This window comes from Amblyomma maculatum, chromosome 3 (assembly GCF_055883805.1).
Source record: "Amblyomma maculatum isolate TAMU_Amacu chromosome 3, ASM5588380v1, whole genome shotgun sequence".
In the NCBI taxonomy this organism is placed as follows: domain Eukaryota; kingdom Metazoa; phylum Arthropoda; class Arachnida; order Ixodida; family Ixodidae; genus Amblyomma; species Amblyomma maculatum.
In genome coordinates this window covers 121,673,560-121,697,756 of record NC_139346.1, presented here as the reverse complement: position 1 = coordinate 121,697,756, position 24,197 = coordinate 121,673,560, and the positions used below count along the sequence as shown (strand labels likewise).

Here is a 24,197-nt window from a genome sequence, read left to right as displayed (position 1 = left end):
GCCCCGCCCAAACGGGCAAGGCCCCACAAAAATTGGCCTATAGGCTCATTGAAGTGTCCCTCCCCACGGTAATCTTTAGTAAAAGGCGAAAGATTAGTACGTGGATTTGAGGAGAGACCTGAGCGATACTCCAAAACCGTTTCGCTCGTCACCCCATTGCAGCAGTTATGTCTATGTGTGCTCGTTAACGGCGCAAACTATGACAAAATTATTGCGTAGTTACAGTGCAAACTGGGTTTCTAGCCAAGTATAAGTACTATATAACGCCATTAGAGTTGTTCTTTTAGTAAAAATAATGAAATTATTGTATGAATTCGGATCTTAGGCTCAACGTATTCTTGTAAACGGGAAAACTTCGTGGTCTAGGCACATTGCTTTTGCTTCTTGTGCTTTTTGGCGCGGCCATCGCCATCTAGTGTCGCTAACATACAACACATAGCGGAGCTAACGTCTTTCACGTTGCATGTGAACACAACAATTAGTGTGCACACATTCTACAAACGAATATGTTTCTAATCTGAAACATTTTGACATTAGCTTAGCCTCACATTTTCTGTTTGAGAGAAAACAGACTGATTGATCGATATAAAGGCCATATTTCTTGAAGAAAATATACGCCCCCCCTACCCCCCCATTTTTTTTTTTGTTCCCGGAACTCTTAGCTCTCAATTCTATACTTCCTTACTCTAAATGCCAGAGGCATTAAGGAGGGGAGTGGTCAAATTATGTAATAAAAAACAAGTAATGCAGTTAAACATATAGCACAGAACAAGTATCTCCTGATCATACAATGAATCACGACGTTATAAAAGTAAGTTTCTCCTAATTATACAATGTTAGCCAAACAGCTATGAAAGAGTTCGTTATCATTGATGCATACAATTTAAGCAGCAATATGGTTCCAATCACAAGTTGTAGGCGCGATGAAGATTGAAAAAAACGTTTTAGTGTTTCGGCGACCCAGACCAACTTTGTGAACGTGATCAGGGCGCTGGATTTATCCGGCTGGAAAGCCACTGTCGCCCAAAATCCTGCCTTTTCTGTATGCTCCCGTTTTAATATCGCACCCTCCTGAAATCCGTTAAAAATGTCGAACCGTGCAGCCACCTGAGCTTCTGTCAGATTTGAGGAGTATGGGCGTTTTGTAGCTTCGATGCCGGCGAGAAGAGCTAGCCAAGAGAATGTATGTTTACTTCCTGCGAGTCTATTCGGATTCCTAATGTACACTTCAAGCAGCACGAGTTATAATACGTTTTCCTTTTTTGCTACTAAGCAGGGGTTTGAGATGATGATGTGGCACCATTCAAAATGAACCACGTACGCGCCAGGCCGCAGTACGAAGCTGACCGACTTCACCGCTGTTTGCGAAATTTAATTTTGGTGGAAAGTAACTGAATTGTAGTATTTAAGTACAAACTTTTGACACAAACGAACATGTGAAGAGGGAAATTTCGAACACTTGAAGAATGGACGGAACAATCTCACGCGCAATTCCGGATTTCGCCCGAATTCGTATCGAGGTATCACAATTAGGAAGCGGCCGAGCGGCATCAGGAGTAACCCTCTCTACCCCGATCCGCGTTGGCGCCCCTGAGCAGTGCTACAGTGTATAATGTAGTCGTACGTGCAGTGAATTGGTACTGTAACTGCAGCTGACCCCGTTGACAGGAACATTCAACAAAGGCAATATAGTCTTGTTTTCGATTCAGTGCTTAGGCCCCGCCCAAACGGGCAAGGCCCCATAAAAATTGGCCTATAGGCTCATTGAAGTGTCCCTCCCCACGGTAACCTTTAGTAAAAGGCGAAAGATTAGTACGTGGATTTGAGGAGAGACCTGAGCGATACTCCAAAACCGTTTCGCTCGTCACCCCATTGCAGCAGTTATGTCTATGTGTGCTCGTTAACGGCGCAAACTATGACAAAATTATTGCATAGTTACAGTGCAAACTGGGTTTCTAGCCAAGTATAAGTACTATATAACGCCATTAGAGTTGTTCTTTTAGTAAAAATAATGAAATTATTGTATGAATTCGGATCTTAGGCTCAACGTATTCTTGTAAACAGGAAAACTTCGTGGTCTAGGCACATTGCTTTTGCTTCTTGTGCTTTTTGGCGCGGCCATCGCCATCTAGTGTCGCTAACATACAACACATAGCGGCGCTAACGTCTTTCACGTTGCATGTGAACACAACAATTAGTGTGCACACATTCTACAAACGAATATGTTTCTAATCTGAAACATTTTGACATTAGCTTAGCCTCACATTTTCTGTTTGAGAGAAAACAGACTGATTGATCGATATAAAGGCCATATTTCTTGAAGAAAATATACGCCCCCCTACCCCCCCCCATTTTTTTTTGTTCCCGGAACTCTTAGCTCTCAATTCTATACTTCCTTACTCTAAATGCCAGAGGCATTAAGGAGGGGAGTGGTCAAATTATGTAATAAAAAACAAGTAATGCAGTTAAACATATAGCACAGAACAAGTATCTCCTGATCATACAATGAATCACGACGTTATAAAAGTAAGTTTCTCCTAATTATACAATGTTAGCTAAACAGCTATGAAAGAGTTCGTTATCATTGATGCATACAATTTAAGCAGCAATATGGTTCCAGTCACAAGTTGTAGGCGCGATGAAGATTGAAAAAAACGTTTTAGTGTTTCAGCGACCCAGACCAACTTTGTGAACGTGATCAGGGCGCTGGATTTATCCGGCTGGAAAGCCACTGTCGCCCAAAATCCTGCCTTTTCTGTACGCTCCCGTTTTAATATCGCACCCTCCTTGAAATCCGTGAAAAATGTCGAACCGTGCAGCCGCCTGAGCTTCTGTCAGATTTGAGGAGTGTGGGCGTTTTGTAGCTTCAATGCCGGCGAGAAGAGCTAGCCAAGAGAATGTATGTTTACTTCCGGCGAGTCTATTCGGATTCCTAATGTACACTTCAAGCAGCACGACTTATAATACGTTTTCCTTTTTTGCTGCTAAGCAGGGGTTTGTGATGATGATGTGGCATCATTCAAAATGAACCACGTACGCGCCAGGCCGCAGTACGAAGCTGACCGACTTCACCACTGTTTGCGAAATTTAATTTTGGTGGAAAGTAACTGAATTGTAGTATTTAGGCACAAACTTTTGACACAAACGAACATGTGAAGAGGGAAATTTCGAACACTTGAAGAATGGACGGAACAATCTCACGCGCAATTCCGGATTTCGCCCGAATTCGTATCGAGGTATCACAATTAGGAAGCGGCCGAGCGGCATCAGGAGTAACCCTCTCTACCCCGATCCGCGTTGGCGCCCCTGAGCAGTGCTACAGTGTATAATGTAGTCGTACGTGCAGTGAATTGGTACTGTAACTGCAGCTGACCCCGTGGACAAGAACATTCAACAAAGGCAATATAGTCTTGTTTTCGATTCAGTGCTTAGGCCCCGCCCAAACGGGCAAGGCCCCACAAAAATTGGCCTATAGGCTCATTGAAGTGTCCCTCCCCACGGTAATCTTTAGTAAAAGGCGAAAGAAAAAAATTTTATTACACCCGAAGGTGACATGTCAAGTACAGCAGTACAAAACAGGCCCGTCAATACCATGGCACGGGATCAATACAATCATGTAAAAACATGAGAGGATGCTGGATGACAACAAGAGGACAACACCCTCCAAATCAAAAATTGGCTGCAAGCATGAATGTTAACAATGACACTCAAAAGAGCATATGATCACTTTGCACATACCCAGAAGTTACAACAGACAACAAAAGTGACCTAGCCATATTAGTACGTGGATTTGAGGAGAGACCTGAGCGATACTCCAAGACCGTTTCGCTCGTCACCCCATTGCAGCAGTTATGTCTATGTGTGCTCGTTAACGGCGCAAACTATGACAAAATTATTGCGTAGTTACAGTGCAAACTGGGTTTCTAGCCAAGTATAAGTACTATATAACGCCATTAGAGTTGTTCTTTTAGTAAAAATAATGAAATTATTGTATGAATTCGGATCTTAGGCTCAACGTATTCTTGTAAACGGGAAAACTTCGTGGTCTAGGAACATTGCTTTTGCTTCTTGTGCTTTTTGGCGCGGCCATCGCCATCTAGTGTCGCTAACATTCAACACATAGCGGCGCTAACGTCTTTCACGTTGCATGTGAACACAACAATTAGTGAGCACACATTCTACAAACGAATATGTTTCTAATCTGAAACATTTTGACATTAGCTTAGCCTCACATTTTCTGTTTAAAAGAAAACAGACTGATTGATCGATATAAAGGCCATATTTCTTGAAGAAAATATACGCCCCCCCTACCCCCCCATTTTTTTTTGTTCCCGGAACTCTTAGCTCTCAATTCTATACTTCCTTACTCTAAATGCCAGAGGCATTAAGGAGGGGAGTGGTCAAATTATGTAATAAAAAACAAGTAATGCAGTTAAACATATAGCACAGAACAAGTATCTCCTGATCATACAATGAATCACGACGTTATAAAAGTAAGTTTCTCCTAATTATACAATGTTAGCCAAACAGCTATGAAAGAGTTCGTTATCATTGATGCATACAATTTAAGCAGCAATATGGTTCCAATCACAAGTTGTAGGCGCGATGAAGATTGAAAAAAACGTTTTAGTGTTTCGGCGACCCAGACCAACTTTGTGAACGTGATCAGGGCGCTGGATTTATCCGGCTGGAAAGCCACTGTCGCCCAAAATCCTGCCTTTTCTGTATGCTCCCGTTTTAATATCGCACCCTCCTGAAATCCGTTAAAAATGTCGAACCGTGCAGCCACCTGAGCTTCTGTCAGATTTGAGGAGTATGGGCGTTTTGTAGCTTCGATGCCGGCGAGAAGAGCTAGCCAAGAGAATGTATGTTTACTTCCTGCGAGTCTATTCGGATTCCTAATGTACACTTCAAGCAGCACGAGTTATAATACGTTTTCCTTTTTTGCTACTAAGCAGGGGTTTGAGATGATGATGTGGCACCATTCAAAATGAACCACGTACGCGCCAGGCCGCAGTACGAAGCTGACCGACTTCACCGCTGTTTGCGAAATTTAATTTTGGTGGAAAGTAACTGAATTGTAGTATTTAAGTACAAACTTTTGACACAAACGAACATGTGAAGAGGGAAATTTCGAACACTTGAAGAATGGACGGAACAATCTCACGCGCAATTCCGGATTTCGCCCGAATTCGTATCGAGGTATCACAATTAGGAAGCGGCCGAGCGGCATCAGGAGTAACCCTCTCTACCCCGATCCGCGTTGGCGCCCCTGAGCAGTGCTACAGTGTATAATGTAGTCGTACGTGCAGTGAATTGGTACTGTAACTGCAGCTGACCCCGTTGACAAGAACATTCAACAAAGGCAATATAGTCTTGTTTTCGATTCAGTGCTTAGGCCCCGCCCAAACGGGCAAGGCCCCATAAAAATTGGCCTATAGGCTCATTGAAGTGTCCCTCCCCACGGTAACCTTTAGTAAAAGGCGAAAGAAAAAATTTTATTACACCCGAAGGTGACATGTCAAGTACAGCAGTACAAAACAGGCCCGTCAATACCATGGCACGGGATCAATACAATCATGTAAAAACATGAGAGGATGCTGGATGACAACAAGAGGACAACACCCTCCAAATCAAAAATTGGCTGCAAGCATTAATGTTAACAATGACACTCAAAAGAGCATATGATCACTTTGCACATACCCAGAAGTTACAACAGACAACAAAAGTGACCTAGCCATATAGGTTACACAACTACTAGTGTAGGTCCGAGCTGGCCGTTATGATACATCCAAAAGATCTTCAAACAGTTAAAAGCACTCTGTTTTTAGATACATGAAAATACCGTGTTGACCATTGGCGGAGGAACTCTTGTTCCCCCAAAACAAACAGCCGTTCCTCTAAATGAGCATGTATGATTGTGCGCAATTTGCGCAACCTGGGAAACATTGCTCTGTTTCGTCTTCTCGACCTCTCTGACACATTACGGAAGTGCCACAGTACATACATCACTGTATAGTACACCAAGTAATCAAATTTATTCCGCTGTCTCGGGGCATGTGTAGGAAACACACCGAAAACCTTCCCAACAAACTTCCACATAGTACAGGCGACTACACCTGACCTGAGCGATACTCCAAAACCGTTTCGCTCGTCACCCCATTGCAGCAGTTATGTCTATGTGCGCTCGTTAACGGCGCAAACTATGACAAAATTATTGCATAGTTACAGTGCAAACTGCGTTTCTAGCCAAGTATAAGTACTATATAACGCCATTAGAGTTGTTCTTTTAGTAAAAATAATGAAATTATTGTATGAATTCGGATCTTAGGCTCAACGTATTCTTGTAGTAAAAGGCGAAAGATTAGTACGTGGATTTGAGGAGAGACCTGAGCGATACTCCAAAACCGTTTCGCTCGTCACCCCATTGCAGCAGTTATGTCTATGTGCGCTCGTTAACGGCGCAAACTATGACAAAATTATTGCATAGTTACAGTGCAAACTGCGTTTCTAGCCAAGTATAAGTACTATATAACGCCATTAGAGTTGTTCTTTTAGTAAAAATAATGAAATTATTGTATGAATTCGGATCTTAGGCTCAACGTATTCTTGTAAACGGGAAAACTTCGTGGTCTAGGCACATTGCTTTTGCTTCTTGTGCTTTTTGGCGCGGCCATCGCCATCTAGTGTCGCTAACATACAACACATAGCGGCGCTAACGTCTTTCACGTTGCATGTGAACACAACAATTAGTGTGCACACATTCTACAAACGAATATGTTTCTAATCTGAAACATTTTGACATTAGCTTAGCCTCACATTTTCTGTTTGAGAGAAAACAGACTGATTGATCGATATAAAGGCCATATTTCTTGAAGAAAATATACGCCCCCCTACCCCCCCATTTTTTTTTGTTCCCGGAACTCTTAGCTCTCAATTCTATACTTCCTTACTCTAAATGCCAGAGGCATTAAGGAGGGGAGTGGTCAAATTATGTAATAAAAAACAAGTAATGCAGTTAAACATATAGCACAGAACAAGTATCTCCTGATCATACAATGAATCACGACGTTATAAAAGTAAGTTTCTCCTAATTATACAATGTTAGCTAAACAGCTATGAAAGAGTTCGTTATCATTGATGCATACAATTTAAGCAGCAATATGGTTCCAGTCACAAGTTGTAGGCGCGATGAAGATTGAAAAAAACGTTTTAGTGTTTCAGCGACCCAGACCAACTTTGTGAACGTGATCAGGGCGCTGGATTTATCCGGCTGGAAAGCCACTGTCGCCCAAAATCCTGCCTTTTCTGTACGCTCCCGTTTTAATATCGCACCCTCCTTGAAATCCGTGAAAAATGTCGAACCGTGCAGCCGCCTGAGCTTCTGTCAGATTTGAGGAGTGTGGGCGTTTTGTAGCTTCAATGCCGGCAAGAAGAGCTAGCCAAGAGAATGTATGTTTACTTCCGGCGAGTCTATTCGGATTCCTAATGTACATTTCAAGCAGCACGAGTTATAATACGTTTTCCTTTTTTGCTACTAAGCAGGGGTTTGTGATGATGATGTGGCACCATTCAAAATGAACCACGTACGCGCCAGGCCGCAGTACGAAGCTGACCGACTTCACCGCTGTTTGCGAAATTTAATTTTGGTGCAAAGTAACTGAATTGTAGTATTTAAGTACAAACTTTTGACACAAACGAACATGTGAAGAGGGAAATTTTGAACACTTGAAAAATGGACGGAACAATATCACGCGCAATTCCGGATTTCGCCCGAATTCGTATCGAGGTATCACTATTAGGAAGCGGCCGAGCGGCATCAGGAGTAACCCTCTCTACCCCGATCCGCGTTGGCGCCCCTGAGCAGTGCTACAGTGTATAATGTAGTCGTACGTGCAGTGAATTGGTACTGCAACTGCAGCTGACCCCGTTGACAAGAACATTCAACAAAGGCAAAATAGTCTTTTTTTCGATTCAGTGATTAGGCCCCGCCTAAACGGCAAGGCCCCACAAAAATTGGCCTATAGGCTCATTGGAGTGTCCCTCCTCACGGTAATCTTTAGTAAAAGGCGAAAGATTAGTACGTAGATTTGAGGAGAGAGTTGAGTGATACTCCAAAACCGTTTCGCTCGCCCCCCCCATTGCAGCTTTTATGCCTATGTGTGCTCGTTAACGGCGGAAACTATGATAAAATTATTGCATAGTTACTGCGCAAACTGGGTTTCTAGCCACGTATAAGTACTATATAACCCCATTAAAGTTGTTTTTTTAGTAAAATATTGAAATTATTGTATGTGGAATGTGGAAACGCTGTCACATATTAGGCATTTCCACATACAGGAATTGTTCTGTGCTTGCCATTGTAGTCACGCCTATGGACTGGAGCCTGGGCTTGTTCATCTAACTTTATTGCTTCGAAAATAACCCTGAACTTTAAATCTCTCTCCCCTCCCCCCCCCCCCCCCCCCCCTCTCCCGAGAATCCAACTCAGGAATGCGATATTTAAAAGCCTATAGTTTGAACTTTCTGGAGAGGCATTCACTTTGTTGTTAATGACAAAATTATTGCATGATAGTCAACTTCGGTGTTAAGCCTTATGGAACTTTACTGTATTATAGATGTTCGCTAGCCTCAGTTGAATTCGCAGCCCAAGACCTGCTAGGAGTCTCCAAACCTTATTATACTGAAGACAAATCTACACAGGAGACGGGACACCTGTCTGGTGCATAGTTGTGTCTTCAGTATAATGGCTCATCAACTAGCCCATCATCACGCGCTCGAAACCTTGACCTGTGCATTTCAAGCAGAGGGAGTGTGCACGAGCGCGTCTCCAAATAGAGTTGGCATACGCCTTGCCATGATTGCGCATTTGTTAGAAATAGAAGCTTATCCACTGTTTGGCCAAGATCACGATGGTTACTGACAAACTTGCAGTGTATACCTACAGACTAATTGCACAAACAAGAACCATGCACTTGTACCTTAAACAAATGCCTAGTGTATCCCAAGTAGCTGGGACATATGGTATGGCCTGGCTGCCCAGAAATAAAAATACATTGATGCGCCTCTGCCCGTGCCACTAAGTATAATGCGTTGGCAAACATGCTCCAATTCCAACCTTTTTGCACACCATCATGCCTTCTTGCTCCATGGGAGGAGGTAGCCATGTGCTGGACGCTGGTCTGGCTTTCTCTGTCCATCTACGCTCACCTATTAAGGCAGATTCACATGACTACCTAACTGTTGGTTCGCGGACCAGGCATCACATGTTCTTCCGCTCTGCGAGGTCCACAACTGGTCCACGCAATAGGGAGAAGCCGCGCTCAAGCCTAGTCTTATTGTTCCTATTCCTCTGACTTTCAATTTCTAGGGGGGAATAGGATTAGTATTTGGCTGAGACAGGATTTCCCTGATACTTCAACAATTATGGGCAAGGCACTAACCTCAGGGAGTGGAGGCTGGACGTTATGTGACGCCAGGTCCAAGGGCCAATGGTCCTTCCGTGAATCTGCCTTTAATGTTGATGGAAAAAGGCATGGGCACCACAATGCAACAGTGCATGCTTGTTGCAGCCATACATCCCACACAAGGGTGGTAGAGCTGCAGTTCAAAACTCAATGAAAAACTTTATTGTGCCTTTCAAACGCTGTTCTATGGATGACGAAAACAAAGAGTAGGGAAAAGAAAACGAAAAACGTTGACATGCACACACACAATGTTGTATTTACAGCTGAAAAGATGACTGTGCATTCCCATGGCAGAGCCACATGTGGACAATGTGCGCACGACTGGAGTACCATTGTTCAGACAGGTGTCGCAGATACTTTTGTTCCCTTCAGAATCCAAACGTATTCAACATCAGGCACAAAAAATGTGCCAGGTCCATGCATAGGATCAGCAATTGCACACTCTAGCAAAAATACCAGATTTTAGGTAGCCCCCCATCTTAGCATGCCCACTAGGCAAGTCATGGGTGCCTCGTGAGCATTAATAAGCTTATGCTCCAGACAGTGTGCGTAGAAAATGCTTGCCCCCTCCAAAAATTGGCCTCCCTGGGTCCCCGAAGACATCGACCATGTTTGGCCTACTGAATGGCTACCCTCAAGTTTGGTTCCTCCCTGGACACCCGAAATTGGACCTTGTCCTAATTTAACCAGAATTGGTGTCCAACCCAATCAGAGTATAGCCACCTGAAAGGCAACCTCCAAATTTAGGTGGGCAATTCCCCCAAAATTTGCATGCTTATGCATTCGCTGCATGTCTGAGGCTATACACCCCCTTAGAAATTTTTAGTTTTTTTTGCCAGGACTTTGAGGAAGCTATAAATCTTAACCCACTGTCAGCCAACAGCTGTGTCATTGAATAAACCAAAAATTTTGGCAACGTCAGGCAAATATTACCCTCCGCATATGGCACATATCTGGCTAAAAGCTCTTACTCTTGAACAGAGCGCTACTGCTAGTGGTCACTTGTCTCACAAATGAACTCACGCAAGTAGCTACCCATTGAGTAGGCAAACTGCTCTAAGAAAAAGCACAACCTAAGAAAAAGACAACATTTCCCCCCTGCTCTGCTGCCATCAAACTCCTGCCAATTACATCCTCTCATGGATATGTCAACAAGCCGACATGAACTGAAGATGATGCCTTAGTGGCATAAATAAAATCCCTCTTTGGTCACAATCGTGGTGCCCAAATACAGCGCTGCACTAATTTTTATCCATTCCAGATTACTAAATACTAGACACCTGCTCACTGCACGAACAACTGAAGATCTGCCCATTCGAGTCACCGTCTTTTGACTTTTTACAACAAAGCCACAAAGCTGTGCGTAGCTAGCAAACCACAGCACACCAGCACACCAGCACACAAGTGGCACTTCAGTGATGACAAGTTCTGCTGTCTGTATCTGAGGACACCAAGCACCTGACTTAACAGAAAAGGGTGCTTATCACTCATGACTATCAGCCGGGTCCGTCAAACCACCTTCCACACTGCACTTTTCTTGCTGCTTTTTTCACTTGCCACTGGTGTTCAGGTTGGCCTGCTGAAAGAAGGTGGCCATCTGAGAGCTGTATCCGAGGCCGACGCCGCGGTGCGTGTGTGTTGAGACGCGGGCTGCTTCGTACTGCTGGTCCAGGTCGTGGAAGAGCTTCTCCTGCTGCTTGAGGAGCGAGCTGGCCGCAGGGCCAGGCTTCTCAGCTGGTGGTGGTGGGTCGCCCCGGATGCCCATGAGCTTCCGGAACTTGGCAGTGACCTTGCCGTCATCGTCTTGGGCGAAGGTCATCCCTTCCCAGACCTTGGCACAGGTGGAGCTTGGCTGTGAGCAAGAGTGAATTGAGCAATCAATAAAACAGAAACTATAATTGTCTGCGGAAGAACACAAAAGAAATAAAAAGATAATAATAAGGAAGCATCGATTAAGCAATAGCAAATCATGAAACTCCCAAACATCACAAAAGGGCCACAACTCAGGCATTTTAAACTTTCAAAGCGTCTTTTACTGGTGTACTGCAATCACGCAGTCGACATTCTGTTCGCATCACTAATACTTAGAATAATTTACTAATTCAAGCCAACAGTGTTGGAGGGCATATTATGGGGCCCAAATGCACAGGTATCTCTGCTACTGGTGGCAGTTTTCAACAGCAAACTGTGATGCAAAGTTAGCTGTTGTTGCATATCTTTGCGGGAGGCAGCGGCTAACCACCGTTACAATTAAAACTCGATGTAACAAACTTGTAACGAACCAGAGAACATCAGGTATTTTAGCTTCAGTATAACGAAGTCAATTTTAATGCGCTTTCAATGTCACAAAATTTCACTGCTGGCACAAAAAAAATGTGCTATGAGCTTGAAGGCTGAGCGGGACGCACACCAAAGTGCCTATGCCGAAGGCAGAAGAACAGCGCATGGCAGTCATAAATGCGGTGAGTTGTGGAATGCGCCGCCTACTTTGCCATCTGGGGCAGTAGAGGTGAGGTTTGTGAACGTAGCGTCGGTGGAAGCCACTAGGGAACCAAAGCTGGAGTTTGCTCCGCGACACCAGCGCTCGATTTTTAGCGGAGTGGAGAGAAACTACAAAACCTACGCGCATCCGCACCTGCGCTGCGCACGTGCACACGGAGCGAGAGGTTGGAGAGCTTCCTTTCTATTTGTGGCTGCTCACTTGAAAGGGGCCTATTCAACTGTTTGGGGACAGACGTTTTAAGCGATGCTACCGGCGCCGTGGGGCCTGTTTTCGGCGCGTTTAGGATGCATTGCCTACAAAGGCACTAAGCATGCCGCCTTACCCTTTGGTTCCTGCTGACAGCAGTCAGGGGGAGTGCGCTGCTGCGGCGCTGCCATCCGAAATCAATGACCTATCTACCTTCAACGATGAGGGGTTGTTAACGACCTGGATCACTGACGAGAAGCCGAGGCATGCCATTTTGGCGGCAGCTGCCTCTCTCCACGAGACCAAGAGCGAGGAAATGATGCCTAAAGACTTTCCAAGCAGACGGGGACATCTCTCCATGGAAACCTTTGTCTTCTTATTTCCACAGCTACGCTGTGCAATCCCTAGTTCAGTTTTCTCCTCTAGCGAATGCGCAGTTTTGAGCTCCCGAAGCAGGATCGCGTATGAGGATAGAACGATTGACGTATGTGTTTTTCCTCTACAAGCGCCAAGTGATGGCATTAATGACATATATTTCTTGAGGCCGACTTAGTTCCGCGATGGCTGCTGCGGCACTGCCAGTTACAAACAGGTGCGAGATACGAGCGGTACGAGATACCTAAAAAAAAAAAAGCAGACAACCATCCCGTTACCGTTTCAACACGAGTTTTGCGAAAAAGCGCTGTCCCTTTTCCATTCCAGTTTTTTTTTTTTGCCCAGTTTGTTACAAGTGCGACGGCGGCCAGAACGCGGCCGAAGAGAGAAACAACCGAGCGCGCACGCACAAACACGTGCTAGAAAGCAGAGCGGAGCAGACGACAGCATGCTTTTCGATGCGACGGGGAGCAGACGCGGCCGCGCTGCGTGGAGGTTTTGACGGGGTCTCCATGGAAGGCGCTGACACACAGAGCGGCGCAGCGCCCCCTGGCCCAGGTTTTCTCCCCTCTAGGTGCACAAGCATCTGTGCACTGCTCAGGCGGCGCAGCGAGCAAGATCAGAAGCAGCTCTAGCAATCTTGCTCAGACTTGCCAAATGCGGCGTGCCACCTGCACTCAAAGGGAGCCGCGCTACAATTATTACATCATTCCCATAAGCTTGACGAAAGAACTGGAAGGAAGGGTAAGGGGCACCTGGCCTCTTCGACATCCAATTCCACTCAGACGGTGCCCGACAGCTCGTGCTTGAGTTTCAGTCCACCTGGTACAATGTAGGGCACCGTTTGCGCTGTCACAGACAAGGTGGGAAAGGTGGCATAGCCCGGCGCCATCAGCTTTCATTTCCCGATCACACAGACGAGCTGTCAAATCGGTGTTGTGATCGGAGACTCTCAACAAATTTTCAGAAGGGCAGCAATGACTGCGAAACCAAAATCATATGGGCATGTCGTCATACCACTCACAATATGCCCACTTCAACCAGTTAACACTTTCCTGTCCACAAAAAAAGGGGTGGTTTTTTGGGCGATTTCATTAATATTTTTTTTCTTTAACATAACTTACTTGGTACAGGAGTGTCTAGTATCAAATTGTAGAGGAGGAATCCTTCTTCACAATGATATTAGTGACAATCCATATATTTATTTTATAAGTGATGAAAAAAAAAAAAACTATCAGCAAAAATTGTAGTTAAAAGAAACAAGCAAACAAAGGTATCAAAGTTTTTTGATAGAAATGAAACAATTTTTTTTTCAAAATATACATTTTTACTACAGGGACCAATGCAACATTGCAAATTCTAGCTTTCTGTGTACAGTATTCGCTGAGTTTGAAAAGAAAACAGTAGTCGAGGTCGACTACGCCATGGTCGACCCCTGGCTGTCCTCTAGCGGAAAACACAACTCCCTGCGCTGCCGTTGGCAAGTAATACAGTCAAACCCGAAAATAACGAACTCGGATAGAGCGAATTATGTTTTATATCGAACACTCGAATTTCCGCTAGCATTATGCATATAAAATGTATTTTTTATAACGAACTACACATCGGATATAGCGAACTCAGCACGCGCAATCGGTCGCCAAACACCCGCCAACGGGCGGGCCTTTGTGCCGGCTCCGAGTACTCTCCGGGCAGCCCACGCTGCCGGGCCGCAATACTTCTAGCGCATGCCGTTGTTAGATGGGAGGGGGATTGGCGACGGCTCCGTTCCCCAAGGTCTCAAACAACGCATACGTCGTCACGCGCCCGCTACGGTGCTTCTGCGCCAATTCCGCGTTGTTTCCAGGCGGCCTCGGCCCGTGCCGCGCTTCCGTAAAATGCAGGAGGGGCTCTCTACAGCAGCTTCCACGAGGGACCCTCCTGTACGCATGCGCGGCCGTCGCCCGGAATAGTGTGAGTAGCCTTTAAAATCCGCGCCATTGGCCAGCCTCTCTTTGCAGCGCTCCTATTCGGCAGCTGCCTACCATGTGATCAAAGACGTGCGAGCAGCTCCGGAACTGTTGCGCTTCGAGAAAGAAGAAACACCGGCCAGAACTGGTTTCAAGTTTGGGCGAAGGGAAGGGAAGAATCTTCGAAGGGAAAGCAGCCTCAGAACAACGAACGCGTCAGTGGCGCACTTTCCCGCATCCTCGGAGCTTTCTTTGTTCGCGTTTTCAAGTTGTGCTGCTGCTATCCTCACGATTCCGGACGTGCCTATGTTGCTGCTGACTTGCATTCCGGTGCTACATCCTGCAAGATGACGACGAAGCAGCGGCGTGCACTACCGCTTTCCAACAAGCAGGAAATAATTCGCCGTGTTGGCCGCGGTGAAAAAAAGTCCGCTGCGCATTTCAAAATTCCGCGGAGCACGTTAAGGGGGGAGGCGGGTCTTAAACTGGTCAAAAATGGGCGAAAAATTGATTTTGAGAAAAATGCATTTTCGGAATGTCTGTACCTTTGAGCACTAGCCTTCAAAATATCAACACTGAATTCGATCGGGAAATACGGTAAAATCGACTTTTAAAACGCCACGGGAGCCTCGAAATGGCCAAAAAAGGGGTGAAAATTGTTCGAACTTCCCGCGCGCGCCGCGGGTGAAGCAGCCGGCTGGCCGCCGCCATCTTGGACTTGCTTTGAAGCTTGTTTCTTTGTGCGCATTTTGCGACATCTCCAAATGACGTCGCTCAAACAGAACGACCACCGTCGTGGGTTTTCCGAAAGCCGTTTCCGGTCCGCTGATTGGCTGGAGCACGTGCTCACGAAGTGAGCCCCTCGTCTCGCGCTGCCATTTTTGTTTGTTTGTTTTTAACGTTCTTCGTCGCGGCTGCTGCTTCGCTCGTTTATGATGCGCTTTCGCGATCGTTATCAGTCGTTCCCGCAGCCGGTGCTGGTCTTTAGACGTAGCTCGGTAGACGTAGCCGTATCAGGGAGTGCGGCGGCGCGCTGCCAGGGTCGCGCGGCGTGTTCTCGACCTAGCTGCAGCACGTCCGGCGGCATATAATCGTTTGCGAGCGGTTCAGAGGCATCAAAGATAGCATCGATAGATTTAACTGACACTCATGGTCCTCACCGACGCTACCACTTCGTTGCTTTTTTCTCGCGTCGCTTCAGACGACAGGCGAGCCTGACATCGCGCCGTTGCCCGCGTTCCTTTTCCGCGGACGGTTTCGTTTCGTTCTTTTTTATTTTTTTTTTCTGATTGTCTAAGTAGTCTCGTCGCTGCGCTCAAGGGGTGTGAGAGTTCGAGCTTTAGCTCCAGCAAGGGACTCCGCGTGCGGCCCTGCATGCGCTGTACAGCAAAGTAGCAAAGTTTCATTCTGCAACATTAGCCAATTTATTAGGTCATTCCAGTATGCCGCTGTGCTTTAGCCTTAAACTTTGTGCAGGTTTATTAATATTGCAAGACCGTTTTATCGTAATTTTGAGTATCTGTTTGCCTTGAAGGGCACTGGCACAGGCATATGAAGTTGTAAATAAAGCTTCTCCCGCTGGTTCTAGTGGCAGTATATTTAGACTTTGTGGCAAGCTTTTACCAGTATTTGGGGAGGGTACTGTTATATGTTTAGTATATAGCCTTCCTCATAAAGAACAAAGCCTCACAACGATTCCATTTATATTACCATAGCTGCAGTGTAGCAAAAGTTAAAGGTTGTCTCAAAATGCAAATACGTTTTTCTCAGTGCTGTTTCTGGACACTGCACTCAGCCTTACTGTGCTTTTTCTCTACATTGTCGCCGAGTGACAATGACAAATTTAGCACCACTGCAGTCATATTGAAAAGATCAGGGGGTGATCCAACACTTACATCATTCTATCGAGATTTTTTCAAATTGCCATTAAAATAATATTGCATGTCAAAAAATTTTCCTGATTTCCTAATGGCATACACTACTTTGGCCACGGGTAATGGTGATAGTTTCAGTTTTAGTTGACATATTCAAAATCCAAAGACAGTTTTGGAAATGGGAAGAGCATGACATTTTTGGTGAGAAATATCACAGTGAGGCTACTGATTGTTCAAGTTATAATATGTGGTCAAACTTCAAATGCCGTTTTCTCAGTTTCATATTTTTGGTCGATCTCTACTCTACAGTCTTACGCAGGGTTTTGATAACTTCATTTTAGTTCACACAAATAACTTTGGTACCATTTTCTTCAGAGAGAAATGAAGTACCCGATGACATTTTTAGTTTTTTAGTTTAGGCAATGGATAAATGTCAATTTGAGATTAGCTTAATGAGTTCGTTTCAAATAATGCAGCCTTTTACTCTCACCATAATACAGTACAACCTCGATAATTCGAACTCGGTTAATTCGAAATCCCGGATAATTCGAAGGTTTTCTGCGGTCCCGTATTTTCCAATGTAAATTTGGCCGGATAATTCGAACAGGCGGCCTGCGCCAGCCCGGTTAAGGGGGGACACGGGTCTTGAAGGCGGAAAAATCGCCCAAAAATTAATTTTTAGAAAACTGAAGTATTAGAATCTACAACTATTATTCTCTGATTCCACCAAGTTTCTCACCTCTCGTGTCAATATTTGAGGCGTAATATCAATTTATAACAAGTCGGCTGGCTCATTTCAAGCTGATGTTTTCACTAAAATAGCGCATTTTCAAAAAAGTATAGCTTCCGTTCCACGGCCACGCTCACGGCGATCTTGGTCTCTTTCGAAAGAGTGGCTTTTCGACTTCAAATTTCGCGCTTCTGCGCGTCGTGTCGCTCATTGGTTCGATACAAACAAAGAAAAGAAAAAAAGCCACAGCACACGTTCCTATTCATTGCTTCGGTGCATGTGACAAAAAGGGACCCTGTGATTGGCCGTTCGCGTCTCGCGTCGTCTGCTGCGCGCGTCAGGGCAGTCGGAGCCGTGCCCTTAGACGCCATCTTGCCTAGTGCTGTCAGCCTCGAACGCCTCGGAGATCTCGCAGCGATGTCTACGCCAACGAGAAAATTTGCGATGCGTCATAAATATGGCAAAAAAAAGAAAAAGTCGTCGATCGGCAATGCTAAGAAAGGTGCTTTGGTGTTGCGAGACGCCGAAAACGAGCAGATTCCTGCGTCCAGTGACCGTGTCGACGAACCTACGGATCAGCTAGGCCTAGCGGGCCTGTCAAGCGAGCACACTTCAGACGTCGTCAGCCGCGTTCGTCACGATACAACGCTTCTGACACCTTCCGATCTGGCAAGTGAAAAGAGAAAAGCCGACGCCAAACTGCGGGAGTTGGATTCAACGCCAGCAACGAAACGTAAGACAGACTTTGTCGCCAGCGATGCCGCGATCTGCCCGCTTGATGAGACGAGCTTCGCCATGATTTGCATCGAGTCGATCAACAGCCTTCTTGACGGTGCAAAGTGTAAAACGTGTGGATTGAAAACATCTTTATTTATTCAGTATTCTCAGAACATGTGGGTGGGCCGCCTAGTCCGGTAGTACATTGGCTGCTGCTGCTGCGCTGGCCCTCCCCACCAGCCAGTGCTGACGGTCAGGATCATCGCTGAGCAGAATAGCCTCCCACTGCTCCTCCGAGGGGTTGGGAATGGGGTCAACTAAGGGATTAAATTGGCATGCCCACACCATATGGTAGAGGTTAGCTACCTCTCCACAGTGTGGGCACTGCGGAGAGTATAGTGTAGGGTACCACAGGTGTAATTTAGCTGGTGTTGGGTATGTGTTGGTTTGTAGTCTCCTAAGGATGTTCTCTTCTAACTTATTGAGGGATTTGTGTGGTGTTGGGTACTCCTTTCTGGCTGTTCTGTATGGCGCGAGATTGTCAGCATACACTGCTAAACCTATCAGGTCACGGCACCCTTTATGGTCATCAGGGGGAGACGCCCGGTATAGAAGAGCTCGGGCATGCCTGTGAGCGGCTTCGTTTCCTCCAGGTAGTTCCAGGTGACCGGGAAACCAGATGATTGATGCTTGGTTGGGTGGGTGCTTAGTTAGCAATGACAACCCTGACTTATGAATTAATCCGTAATTGAAGTTGCGACAGGCATTTTGGGAATCAGTGAGCACAACGGCGTTGGGGTTAGATGCTACAGCTAATGCAATAGCTGCCTCCTCTGCGTGAGTGGGGTTAGATGTTTTCACCGAGGCGCAGTTCACCATTGACCCCGCAGGCGTTGAGACTACGATAGTCATGACTCCATTGTGTGGTCCTGCTGCGTCCACGTAAAGGGTGTTAGTCTGCTTGTCCCATTTCTTCTGCAGGGCTTCCCCTCTTGCTATCCTCCTCTCGATGTTATATGCGGGATGCATATTCCGCGGAATGGGGTACACGTTGATGCGTCTTCTCACATCGCGTGGGACCTCTTCCCTTTGGTCAATTGTATAGGGCTGATTAACATGGATCTTCTCGAGCAGTTCTCTGCCGGGTGTTGTAAGTGCGAGCCTATTGAGTTGTGAGAGCCATTGTGCTTCCCACATCTCTTCGAGGGTATTATGTACTCCTAGAGCCATGAGCTTGGCCGTTGGCGTGGAGTTCGGTAGCCCCAGGGCCGTCTTGTAGGCTTTCCTGATGAGTGTCTCCAACTTTTCAATTTCCGACCTGGAGAGGTTAAGGAATGCCGTCCCGTACATTATCCGCGAGATCACGAAAGCTTTCACCAAGCGAATGGTGTCCCTTTCCTTCATGCCATGGTGTTTATTTCGGATACGATGTATCATCCGGAGGATTTGCTCGGTGGATGTTGTAAGCTTCTTCATTGTGGTGGTGTTCTGTCGCCCCTGCGAGATATACTGCCCTAGGATCTTGATCTCCGTGGGTTTCTGTACTGGGTGGCTCTCTATATACACCGAGATGTTCTGTGCTAGGGGTGTCCTCGGGTTCTTCAGAATTAGCAACTCGGACTTTTCCGGCGCACACTGGAGGCCTCTCTCCCTGGCGTACCGGGCCACCGTGTCCGCTGCTGCTTGAAGACGCTCCTCGATCTCGGCGTCACTCCCCGAGTTGCACCAGACAGCGATATCATCCGCATACAATGTGTGTTTGATGCCGGGAATTTCGGAAAGAAGGCCTGGTAGATCTTTCATAGCTAAGTTGAACAAGAGGGGTGACAGTACCGCCCCTTGCGGAGTTCCCCTCGGGCCTAGAGTGATGAGATCTGATTTTATTCCACCGAAGTTTATAGTGGCTTGCCTGGCTGATAAGAAGTTTTTGATATAGTTGTAGGTTCTTGCGCCACAGTTGGTATCGGCGAGGCTTTGCAGGAAGACCGATATCGCTGACCTCGTGTTTGGGGAAACTCATAGAGAGGGTCATCAACACGAGACTGAGTAGATACTTAGAAGATAACAACCTTCTACCTAACACTCAATTCGGCTTTCGCCCACACCTATCAACACAGGACGCCCTGTTGTACTTGTACAAAGACCTCCTTGAGACACCTCCCAAGTCACAGACAAGGGCCATCCTGGCACTTGATTTGAAAGGAGCGTTCGATAGCGTTCTACATAAAAAACGTGTGGAGGGAGTGTTAAAATCGGCCGAGGTGATCGCGAATACGGCCTCGCTGTCAAGCTTTTCTTGACATGTGTCAACTGCGGCGACAAGGCATCGGCGTGGAGTTCGCCGCGTGTGGACGGAAAGCAAAGTGTAAATCCTTTCGCTGTGAACATTCTGGCTGCGCGCGCGATGCAAAGTACCGGCGGACTGCATTCAACGACATCTTTGCCGCGATGAATATTTCCCATCGTGGACTGCACACGAAAACGTGGCAGAGCTACGTAAAAGAAAAGCTGACGCCTGCCGCGACGCGTGCAGCCGAGAAAGTGACTGTTGAATGCGCGGAGTCAGTCCGGAAGCTGTACGATGAACTGAACGTTGACAATCCTGGCAACGTAGCCGTGTCCTACGATGGGACTTGGATGACTCGTGGGCATTCTTCCCACATCGGAGTCGGCACTGTCATCGACCTTTTTACGGGGCTTGTCCTAGACTACGTTGTCCTGAGCAATTCTTGCGCAGGTTGTGAGCGGGGACCGAAAGTGGACGACCCCACGTACCAAGAATGGAGAGCAAGCCACGTCTGCCAGAAAAATACTGATAAAAAGGCTGGTGAGATGGAAGTAGAAGCAGCCCTAATCCTATTTAGAAGATCGCTCTAGAAGCACAACCTCAGATATACAACGGTGCTGTCAGACGGCGACAGCCGGTCCTTCCTCGCACTGAAAGATGACCAAGTGTATGGCTACGTTGAGGTCACCAAAGAAGATTGCATTAACCATGTTCAAAAGCGGATGGGGACATCTCTCCGCAATCTGCTGTCAAAACAAAAAGGGTCAGGCTCGGAACCACTTGGTGGTAAAGGCAGACTAACTGGTGATCTAGTCAACAAGCTAAGTTCTTACTATGGCTGGGCACTCAAGTCCCACAGTGGCAACATAGAAGAAATGGCAAAAGCGGTGATGGCTACCTATTATCATGTGACATCAAATGATCAGGAGTCGGATCACAGCCTTTGCCCAACAGGTTCAAGTTCCTGGTGCCGGCGAAATGCTGCCAGTGCCAAAGGAGAGCCAGCCCCAAGGCACCGCTACAGCCTTCCTAGTCATGTATGCAAGGCATTGCGACCAATTTATGAGCGCCTCTCTGACAAGAAGCGCCTTGAGCGATGTGCAAGGGGAAAAACCGAAAATAATAATGAGAGCCTGCATTCTCTCATATGGGCACTGGCACCAAAAGAAAGGCACACATCCCTCTTCAGTGTTGAGGCCGCAGTTGCAGAAGCAGTTTTGAAGTTTAATATAGGGCACCAAAGGACTTCGGTAGGAATTTTGAACGAGCTGTGTTTGAATCCTGGCCAGAGAAGTGTGCGGCGTATGGTAGAAAAGGACAAGCTTCGGTCCGTTGCATCTACAAGCAAGCGTGCATCGGCAGAAAATTTGCAGCGTGCTCTGAACAAGCGCCACAAAGGTGGTAGTGCTCAAAATGACTATGCCCCTGGGGCATATTAACAATGTCTGGTAGTTGACATGTACCGTATTTACTCGAATCTAACGCGCCCTCGATTGTAACGCGCACCCGTTTTTCGTGACCCCCACCCCCGAAAAAAAAAAAAAAAAAAAGCTCCGATTGTAACGCGCACCCATTCTCCGCGAAAAAGAGTACCACGCACCTAACGCTTTCATACAGCAATACAACTTTGTCTCGTTTGGAAAAGCAAAGATTTAATCTCGGTGCACTAAAAAACACACACACAAAAGGAAACGGCTTATCTTGCCAAGATTGTCACTATGCCGGCACAAGGTTCACTCGTCGTCGCTGTCAGACAACTCCTTGTCACTGCTGACGGACCAAAGCATCTCATCCTCGGTGCCGTCCATGGCATTCGATATGCCACATTTTTTAAAGGCCTTGATGACCATGGCAGACGGTATCGTGCACCACGCATCTTTCGCCCATCCAGTGAATTCTTGCAGCGAGACACGCTTCATTCTGTTGCTGGGAGTGAATTCATGGCAGCCACTCACAAGCCATTCGGTGTACAGCGCCCGAATCCTATCTTTCACTGGCTTGTTCAAGCAAACATCGAGCGGCTGGAGCTGCGATGTCATGCCACCTGGTATCACGACAAGGTCGGTGTTGCACGCAGCGAGCTTGTCCTTGATGCGTTGGTCGAGATGGCACTTGAAAGCGTCGAGCACAAGCATCGCACGCAGGCCCAAACTGCCGCCGGGTCTCTTGCGCCAGACATTATCGATCCAGTTGGCGACCAAGTCCGTTGTCATCCAACCTTTTTCATTGGCGCGCACAATCACGCCACTCGGAAACACGATTCCTTTCGGGAGCGTCTTGCGCCTGAATATGAGATACGGGGGCAGCTTGTGTCCATCCGCGGTGCAACAAAGCATTGCGGTGACGCGTGTTTTTTCGTGGCCGGAAGACAACACGCGCACTTGCTTCGCCCCCTTCTTTTCAACGGTTGTGGTGGCAGGCATGTCAAAGTACAGTGGTGTCTGATCGGCATTTCCAATCTGGCCGAGGTGGTAGCCGTACTTGCGGCGCAAACTTAGAACGAACCGCTGAAAACTGTGCAGCTTTTCTTCGTACTCTTCAGGCAACTTCTGGCATATCCCTGTCCGCCTTCGAAGAGAAAAGCCTTTTCTCTTCATAAAATTAGACAGCCAGCACCTGCTCGCTTTAAAGTCGCTCCGCGTTAGCCCTGTTTGTAGGGCTAGCTGCATCGCCCGGACTTTGAGCAGGTCCGTCGTCACTGGCCGCTGCGCCACTCGCTGCTCTAGAACATATTCTGCGAGCCGCTCTTCTATTTCGGTGAACCGGCCCTGCTTCGGTCCACTGAAACCTTTTCGTGTAGCCTTGCTGCCGAAAATCTTTTCCTTCTGCTTGCGCCAGTCCCGCACGCATGTTTCCGGAACTCCGAATGCGCGTGATGCGGCCCGATTTCCGTCCGTCTCTGCACACACGATGACTTTCCGTTTAAATGCGGCATCATGATGAACTCGACGAATCTTCGGCACGTCCATACTGGTCGGTCAATCGCAGAAAACGGGTAGGCTAACCAAAGCACATGTACCAGAGCACACGAAGGACGCTACTGCAGCTAGGCATAGACAGCTAGACCAGCTAGTAGGCTCGAAGTGCATACCAGGCGGCCATTTTGAAATGCCGATGGCGATATGATATCGGAGATTTAGGGTCGTACTCGATTCTAGCGCGCACCCAATTTTTGGACACGATATATCGGAAAAAAGGTGCGCGTTAGATTCGAGTAAATACGGTACATATTTTTTACTTTTAGTGATTAAAAATGACTTCCGTTTGTTTTTCTCATTTTCTCAAGATGTGAATTTTGGTCTCCTGTCAAGTTGGTGAATGCGATATCTCAACACCCATTGCAGATACAGCAATGATTTTTGTTTCAGCATTAAGCCAAATATGTGGAGCACACAATGTTGCAAGCAGATTTCTAAATTATTGCTTTAAAATTTTTTAAAATGGCACTTTTTGTGACCACTGTGTTTCCATGTTACGACCACTAAACTTCAATGTGCAATAAAATGAAAAATAATCATTAAATCAAAAATCTGCTTGCAACATTGTGTTCCTTATTCATTCTAGTATATAGCTATATGCTAATAAGAAGTTTTTGTGAAGTGGTTTTTTTTCCTATTGTTTTCACAGCAAGTGCACCATTGTTCTTAATTATCTCAAGGCCTAATTGGTTCAGAGAAAAACTAATTATATTTTTGGAATCAGCACTAGGAACAGCACACGTGTGCCAAGTTTCATCACTTTAGTTCAAAAATTAAAGAAAATGGATTTAAGACCAGTGTCCCCCCTTAATTCGAAAATTTGGACTGCCATGCGGCAATGCCTGATCCATGTTTCGCCGCAAACCCGGCAAAACGACGGCCCTACGGAGCCGCGAGGCAAAGCCACATAGTAATGGTGATGATTTATAGGCGAAGCGCCCCAGCCGGAGCACTCTCTGCACAAAAATCGGTCCACAGTGCGCCTCGCGCACCGCCGAAACACGCGCCTGCAGAGGAGAAGACGTGCTTCACTGCAACACGGCGGGCATACCGGTTTTTATCACGTGACCTCGCCCCCACTCCATCCCTTGGTGTGCTTCGCCCACTCTTCCCCCGTGCCTCCGACGCTGC

The 24,197-nt window shown here is 46.6% G+C and overlaps 1 protein-coding gene, 3 non-coding genes and 1 pseudogene across 4 annotated transcripts in view; 1 reads left to right on the top strand and 4 right to left on the bottom strand.

Annotated features, from left to right (window-relative positions):
• LOC146195847 (U5 spliceosomal RNA) lies at window positions 1–126 on the bottom strand. Its single transcript, XR_014706260.1, has one exon. It is a non-coding gene; the product is annotated as a U5 spliceosomal RNA (small nuclear RNA).
• A 1,590-nt stretch (window positions 127–1,716) lies between these two features.
• Window positions 1,717–1,842, bottom strand: LOC146195846 (U5 spliceosomal RNA). Its single transcript, XR_014706293.1, has one exon. It is a non-coding gene; the product is annotated as a U5 spliceosomal RNA (small nuclear RNA).
• A 6,143-nt stretch (window positions 1,843–7,985) lies between these two features.
• Window positions 7,986–8,110, bottom strand: LOC146195845 (U5 spliceosomal RNA). The gene has a single exon (XR_014706239.1). It is a non-coding gene; the product is annotated as a U5 spliceosomal RNA (small nuclear RNA).
• Window positions 8,111–9,606: 1,496 nt separating this feature from the next.
• The window catches only part of LOC146195843 (uncharacterized), a gene marked incomplete at its 5' end in the record, with an annotated part of 45,307 nt that continues 30,716 nt past the window's right edge, over window positions 9,607–24,197 (bottom strand). The window contains one exon of the mRNA XM_084597936.1: window positions 9,607–11,319. Coding sequence (XP_084454062.1) covers window positions 11,017–11,319 — 303 coding nt within the window. The remainder of the gene's footprint in view (window positions 11,320–24,197) is intronic.
• Window positions 20,035–21,539, top strand: LOC146195844 (uncharacterized; annotated as a pseudogene).